At 39.2% G+C, this 7,930-nt stretch overlaps 1 protein-coding gene across 1 annotated transcript; it reads left to right on the top strand.

The window, feature by feature from the left end:
- Nucleotides 1-2,628: 2,628 nt before the first annotated feature.
- Nucleotides 2,629-6,490, top strand: LOC140934910 (ceramide synthase 1-like). Its single transcript, XM_073384471.1, has 4 exons — nucleotides 2,629-2,975; nucleotides 3,972-4,152; nucleotides 5,012-5,173; nucleotides 5,942-6,490. Exons 1-4 carry the CDS (start codon nucleotides 2,792-2,794, stop codon nucleotides 6,189-6,191), a joined length of 777 nt encoding a protein of 258 aa, XP_073240572.1. The 5' UTR covers nucleotides 2,629-2,791; the 3' UTR covers nucleotides 6,192-6,490.
- Nucleotides 6,491-7,930: the final 1,440 nt, after the last annotated feature.

Here is a 7,930-nt window from a genome sequence, read left to right as displayed (position 1 = left end):
GGATGTTTCGGTAAACGTTTTAGCAGGAGACAGAAATATTGAAAAATGGTTCTTTGCTTCGGTAATTAGCCTGTGTAGAGACGCTGCTCCCTCCCCCGATGTCACCCCCAATCCCCTCCCCACAAAAACCTCCCAAATTTTTTATTATTATTATTTTATTTTATTTTTGAGAGAAGGGGGTTCTGTGCACAAGCTTTTCGGTAGTTAGCCTCTTCGTGTCGCAGGGATATAATTTTGGAGTAACCCCAAGATTTTGGATTTTTTTTTTTTCAAATGTGGAGTATCATATGGACACAATCTTTCCCGTCTACCACTCTGGCCGGGGTAATATTAAATGTTGCCTGAATTGTCTTGTGGAAATCATGTCAAATATAATCAAAATACAGTCATTTCAATTGTGTCATCAGGTTTTTAGTATAGACAGTTTTAGCGTTGAAAGAATACAAGAGACCGCCAATGGTCAATTCAATAAAATTTTCCGAGTGTAGCAATTTTCTAGCCCTTGAAAACAATAGCTTCAGCCAGGAGCACATGATTATTAGTCATAGGTTCCTGAGCGGTAAATTATGCTTTTGAAAACTTTATTTAATAAACCCCAGGCCTCACATGATATCCATTAGAAAGGGAAAAGTAAGTAAACTCTTCAGATTACGGCCCTGGTACTCATAATACGTTACAGAAAACCTCCGAAACTCATGGGAAGACAGTAACTCCAGTTGTGGCAAGATATTTTCGCGCGCGCGACTTACATTATCTCAAAGAATGCTTGCACCTGTCTTCACTGATATTTGTTTGTTTTTGATGCTTCATCGATCACCTCACCAAAACATTTTAAAAATATTGTCTTTGCATTAAGGTCGGTATTCTTTCTTCCCTTTTCGTCTTTTAATTTGTACACAAGTCAATACGGTTTCCAAAAACTCTGTCTCGCGTCCACATTAAAACCTCTTTTTTGAGGGTTTCAACGATGCGAGATTCGTCGAAGCTGAACCTCAATAGGGTATTCAACGCATCTGATCCTCGCACTCATTTTTACCAGCAAGAAAGCAAACATGCCTCAGTTAAGTATAAATCATTCAGCCAGTAGCAGCTAGTCGCTGTCAAAGCTGTTTACAGTACGATTCACATCTTACAGGTCTCCACGGTGTTATGCGCTGCCAATGATAATCAGCGAAACCATACGGAAATTCAAGAATGCAAATTTTAGTTTATATCCGTTGATGCGTTTCACCATTGCGGTTTCATATCAATAAACTCTAAACAGAGATTTCAATATGGCGCAGGTTGGCTACTTTGAAGCTTTCGGTTATATGTGGAAGGGTTATTGGACTGAGTGGAAACAACGAGACCTGAAAACGGAGATATTTTTTAAAGATTTCATTGCTGATTTTTTTACTTACGGCTTCATATCAACAAATGATATTCTTCTATGCTTGTTTCTTGGCTTTCTCTTTACCATAGTGCGTTTCTTCTTAACGAGAGCAGTTTTTAAGGTAGGAGGAGAGTGTGTTATTTAGAGAGTTCTGTTGTTGATTTTGTATGATTTGTTCATCAAAAAAAATCATTTAATCAATATTCAGTGACTAACACTGCCCTTCATGATGCAAATGGTCAAGTGCAGTTGTAAATGAACGCGAAAATGTGCACGTTTCTGATCCTAGAATTAATGGCAAACTAATTGTATCAGTTGTAAGTATTAGTAAATAGGCGACACAATTCGTGGGAGCCGTTACTTGCATTTAAAATAACGATTTCAAAAATGATTAGATGAAAAAAAAAAAGTGCATGATGGAAAACATACATATACAGACCATATAAATACTGAAGCGATTGAGTGGAAAGTTATAAATTCATAAGCAAAAAGGTTTGTTGGAACGGATCGGAGAGAACTACAAAACCTTTTAGTGTTAGCTAAAAACGGGTTAGGCCTGAAAACGGGTTTACCAAAAGCAAGTGGTTTATTTTCGATATAGTTTATTGGTATATCAACATCAATATTGAGACGAGAAAAGAATTCAACAGAAAATCAAGCAGTTCTATATGATCCTTTCAAAAAACCGCAAACCTTTGACGAGTTGCTGACGACTTTGCGGAAAAAATGTACAACTATGTAAACATTTTTGCGCATCAAAAAATGTTTTTCATCTTTCCTATCAAAAATAATGCGAACAATATCAGATTATAGGCTGCATGCAAATGCAAGCGTCTTCTTCGGCGCGCGAGAGTAGCAGTAGTTTGTGATGAACGAGTGGGCAACGAAGGGGGCGGGGCTCCCCTCCCCTCCCCTTCCCCCAGCCTTGTCCTTTGGCTTAATATTGCCGTTGGGCAATAAAGTAAAAGACAATTAGGCGTGTTAAAAGTTAAAAACTTGACGCAATCTCATTGTGTTTGTTTGTTTGTTGCCCTGTCTTTGTTGTGCACGAGAAAGGTTTGAGTCTCCCTCAGGGTGAGAGCGTGACTAATAATAATAACAATAATAATAATTTATTATTTATAAGGCGCAAAATAGCATTTAAATATATGACCTAATGCGCACAAAACCTTGACGCCGCTCAGGAGAGTCAACGCTCTTTTCCAGCGGAGGAAGAGTGTTATGTCACCACTCTAAAAAAAACTACAGCGTCAAGGAAGACTAGAAAGTTGTAACGTATTCACGGTTTTCTGAGCTTGACAATAGGTTCTTTTCTTACAAGATCGAACACGAAGTTTTTCTTCTCAAGGAAAATTGAATCGTGTAAATTGGAAACCTTTTCCTTAATGATATTTCAGTGGAGTCAAAGCGTGATAACTTATGAAATCTTTGACTTCTTTGCAGCCTATCTTCAGGAAGTTTAGACTCCATAGAAAAGAAGAGGAAAAATGCCCTGAAAGTGCCTTTAAGCTTTTATTTTACTCTTCAGCATACGGATATTGCTTCTATTTGCTGTTTAATGGCAAATACAAATTTTTTCAGGACACAGAGAATTGTTGGAGAGGTGAGGCCGATGCATTTTTTGAGGATCAAGACATGTATTTTCATTTTATTAAAGCGTGATTTCCATATAATCTGTAACGGTATCAGGTAGTCTGCGTAGCATGGCGGTTTTGGTTGGGCGCGCTAAGTAATAAACGCGGGAGGGCAGAGAAACCGTGAGGAGATTGGGCAGGCTCGACAAAACCGCCATGCTACGCAGGCTAGGTATCACGTGAAAGGGTCGCCTTAGATGAACTTAAGCCGCCCAAGCTAGAGAGAATATACAGAGAGAAAATCTTAGAGCGTTGACCAGGATATGTGAATTTCAAATGGAAATCTTATTCCTGAAATGTCCGCACATTTTAATCGATTGTTTGAACTGTCACCAAGTTCATGCACGACTGCCTCAAAGCAAACAATGCAGAAATATATTGGGATGACGACTGTTGAATTCTCCCTTAAAAACCAGAATAAAGTTTTGCCGACTTCTCCGAAAACAAATTTTCAATTAATTTCAAGCGTTTAATTGGTCTAAAAATAACATTGGTAAAACAGTTCACATATCCCCAGGGGCTGGGCTTGGCTTTTCCCCCTCCGTCTGATTTTTTTGTCTTGCCCGCGTGGCAGGCATTTCAAGGGGTAGGGAAAGCGATTTTGAACATGCCTCATTTTCCCGCCTTTTTCAGGCAAGAGAAGGCAACCACGAGGTAGGCGTAGAGCGCATGACACGCGCGACGTGGGAAGTTGTCTTGCACTCCATGAGATAATTAAGTGAAGACACAAGACACCTGGAAGCGCCTGGCTGTTAGTCTTGATCTGTGCGTTTGATATGTATTCGTTGCTGAAAGGAGGGTCACAGTTTTCAAAAACTGTCCCAGGGATTTTGCGCCTCCGCTTTGGGTCTTTTTATATGGTTAAACAAGGATTTTTATCCCTGTGCTTGTGTTTGCGTTTTTCTCAAACGTTTACTAATAGGTACCCAATATGATACGTATTTCTTTTGTTTTCACTATCCCAGGATGGCACAAAGGAATGCCAGTTCCTGATGACATTTACACGCTCTATGTTGTGCAAGCAGGGTACTACATTCATGCCTTATATGCCGTATTGTATATGGATGTGTGGAGGAAGGACTCCGTTCTAATGATTTTGCATCACATTGTAACTATTTCACTAATTCTATTTTCATTTGCGGTCAGGTAAGATTACCGACAGTTTCTTTAAGGGCCTGTTTACGTGGAGGTGGGGGACCCCAGGTTGGTGAGGTAACCCACGTAGGTGGGGTAACCCGCCTGTCTATACAATCTCATTTTAATGTGATCACGTTTACATGTTAGGTGGGGTAACCCGCCACATGTTACCTCACCTACCTGGGGTCCCCCACCTTCATGTAAACAGGCCCTAAGATCCAAAGAATTATCTACTGAATACTTTTCTCGCCGAGAGACGAGTTTTCGTAGCTGCTCAGTTCAATATGGCCCGCTTCTCGACAGTGGGTTCCTCAGAATCCTTGCTTTGCGAAAATATCATCTAGATGTCTTTAATGTCTTTGATCATCCTGCTAATATGTAGGTCAAATGAGGAAGCTGTATACTAACATGAAAGAAAGGCTGGGTATACATGGACTCCATATATAATTCTTTCTAACCACAACTATGATATCATCAGACTTTTTTTTAACCGCCAGCATATCTACTATTGTACAAGTGGTTTTCGATACTTTTAGGGGACAGTCGCTCTAAAAGTAACGAAAGCGATACAAGTGCATTTCACTACTTAAGACTAAGATTTGTCTACCAAGTTACCGAAGTGTTTGCAAATTATGAAAGATTTTTGTTTGCATAATGATATCCAAGGAACGTTAGAAACTAGTAAATAAGTCAAATATAAGAATGGGTGGGCCAGACCACAGTGGGGATGGAGTGAAGGAGGCGTGCCAGAACATCAGCTTAAAAGTAGATGGTTGAAAAAATTCCCTAGTGACACTAACAATAGCTTCGTGATAGAACGCTAACTAAACGGACCTTAGGACAGCAGCGTTTTACAATTTAATTTCAGGTACCACCGAATTGGAGTTCTAGTCCTGTTTCTACACGACGTTAATGATGTATTTTTAGAATTCTGTAAACTCTGTGTGGCATTCAAGACGCGCAACGGAAAGTACTATATCGTTCCTGACATTCTTAGTAATGTCGGATTCCTTTGCTTCACGTTTCTCTGGTAAGCTTGATCACAAGTATTCGGTTTGCCACTTAAATGATCGTTTTCATTGGTAGCCGCTTGGCAAATGTATTTTATAGTAACTTTTGTTTCGACGTGATCGACGCAGTTTCAATGCGATTCATATTATAGGCGAATGAAGGGGTTACCCCGGGTAACTAAATCCTCGGAGAATAGGAGCAGTTGATGGAGACCGGTTAACCATAGGCGAAATTGTTGCAGGCAAAGTTAATGCATAACCAGTTACTTCATTTTGTCTTTGTTTTAGTCTTGTTTTGGTTCTATTACATTTCGTACTTTCAAAGATATATTAAATACTTGATTTGGAATACAAACAAGGCAAACATAAAATAGCTTTCCTGGCCCAAACAGGGCTTTTGCATGAGAAAGGCGCCCCTGGAACTTTTCTGGCACCGGTAGTCGTCCCGTCCGGATCCAGAGCCGGAACTTGGATCGATTGAACCATTCCCGGACTGCACCTGACCAAACCTGCGGCAAAAATAGGTATTAATGTGAGTCACGGATCTGTTATCAGCTCGCCTCTGTTTTAGGACTCCATATATTCCCAGATAAATTTTAGAAAAAGCCGCCAGGTTTGGGGGTCTTAAACGGTTTTTAAGTTACTCAAGTTTGTAGTGAGCGAAGGTCTGAATAGGGTTAATATCTCGAGAATTTCGCCTAAAATGAAGTCCTTAAGAATTAGTAAATTGGGCCTTAGAAGCGCTTTCTACTAGTAACGTGTCTAATTCTATGAATTATGATTTCCAGGTTTTACTGTCGACTATACATCTACCCAATTAAAGTGCTCTATTCTTGTGGCTATGAATTTCGTCCTCTTGTCCCAGCCGGGCCATTTTACTTCTTCTTCAATATCATGCTGTGGATTCTGTTCGCTATGAACTTGTGGTGGTTCAGGATCATTTTATGGCTCCTGATTCGAACAGTTGCTGGAAAGAGTTTGGAAGACATACGAGAGAAGCCAGACAAAAAAACTATGGTAAATGGCAAAAAAGCGTAACAAGAATGTGGGGATAGACGTCACCTGGCAGTTTTATTAGAGAAGCGAAGTACGAGAAGCCATGGTTTCAGTTCTATAAGTGTTTATCTTCATCCTATTATTTGACAAGAGCAAGATAAAGCAAATCCTGCAGCCTATTGATCATGAATAAAGTATTTTTTCTTTTTTCTTTTTTTCATGTCAGATGCCGCGGCATCAGAATGTTGTCGTCACTGATCATTATAATAATATGGAATATTTATAGAGGTTGTCAGCATGCCGTTTATAAAGGATCTCTAAGCTTGGAGTTGTAATTTCCTTGCTGCCAATAAATCTGGTTTTAAGAGAAAAGTTCCCTTTTTTATCATTTGCCGGAGTCAAAAATGTTTTCTGTGAGGTAATTCACTTAAGAGTGAAGTCTAGTTATATGGTGTACTGTCGCAATTTGTAATAATCATCGCACTTTGTAATACCTGTCGCAATTTGTAATAAATCCATCGCACTTTGTAATACCTGTCGCAATTTGTAATAAACCTTGTCGCAATTTGTAATAAAAAAGCTGTCGCAATTTGTAATAACAGTCCATCGCACTTTGTAATAAACTAAGCTGTCGCAATTTGTAATAATTCCATCGCACTTTGTAATATTTTTTTGAGAGTGATTCAACTTACTTCGTCAACATTAATAAAATGCCAAAATATGCATGGTACTTCATAAACAAAGATGATGACGTCTGCTAGCATGTAACATGTTCGCAACATTTTCTTTGGTCAAACATGCATGTCTTCCGTTATAAATTTTTCTGCCTTGATAAATCACGTGACTAACTAGAAACGCTTTTATGAAAGACATGAAACTTCCTGTGACATATCACCAAAAAGATATAAATTACGTTTAAATTCAAAAATATTTAAATAAGAAAGGCAACATTTAAGAACAGAAAATTCATGAATAACCTGGCATTCGTCGTCCAAATCCATGTTTGCTTGCCACGTGACACGTGAAGTCTTCGGCGAGGGGAGGGGGGGGATAATCCCATATATGGATGGGCTAGACAGGTAAGTACCGCCTGATAGGGTATGGTTTTTGAGGATCTCGAGCCTTTAATAAGGTATCATTTTTTACGTTGTTGGCCTTGTGTCTTTGGTTTGATCCTTAGATAGGGTAACTCAAGTAGTAATGGATGGTTTATTCCATCCTTTCCATTTTGTAGAAAAACAGTAATCCAGAACACGCTCGGAAGAATTGCAAGGTCTTACGAGTTTTATATACGCAGGGAAGGATAATTTTTTACCATCCCCATGGTATTTGCCTTAGAGGACTCCTTACAGAAAACAATTGTTTTAAGATGGAATGAGTACGTCTTTTGTTCCTATATGGGACCAAATCAAGTGAGAATAATGGACCAAATGCCCAGCCGGCTCAGTGTAAGACCCCAAGTGAGTGTTATAAAAACAGGTACATACGAAGGTATTAGCCAGCGACTAATTGGATTTTGTGTTTAGGTTTCTGTTGTGGTTCGAAGGTTTGCCACTAGTGACGTTTTGTTTTATTTGCAGTAAACATTTTGAATCTTTCCAGGCCTCGTTTGATTTAGTTGGCCAAAATATGGAAGCCACTATTACTTCTTTAAGATTGCTCGTTAGACAAGAACGGTGTACTACGTGATGTGTCAACCTGTTATAAGATCTAACAAGGAAAGCTTGAACTCTCCTGGTGTCCTGATTCGAATGATGTAGGATGGATATTACGATTAGCAG

This window comes from Porites lutea, chromosome 4 (genome assembly GCF_958299795.1).
Source record: "Porites lutea chromosome 4, jaPorLute2.1, whole genome shotgun sequence".
NCBI lineage: Eukaryota > Metazoa > Cnidaria > Anthozoa > Scleractinia > Poritidae > Porites > Porites lutea.
Note: the sequence above shows the minus strand (reverse complement) of the source record. Positions and strands in the feature narration are given on the sequence as shown.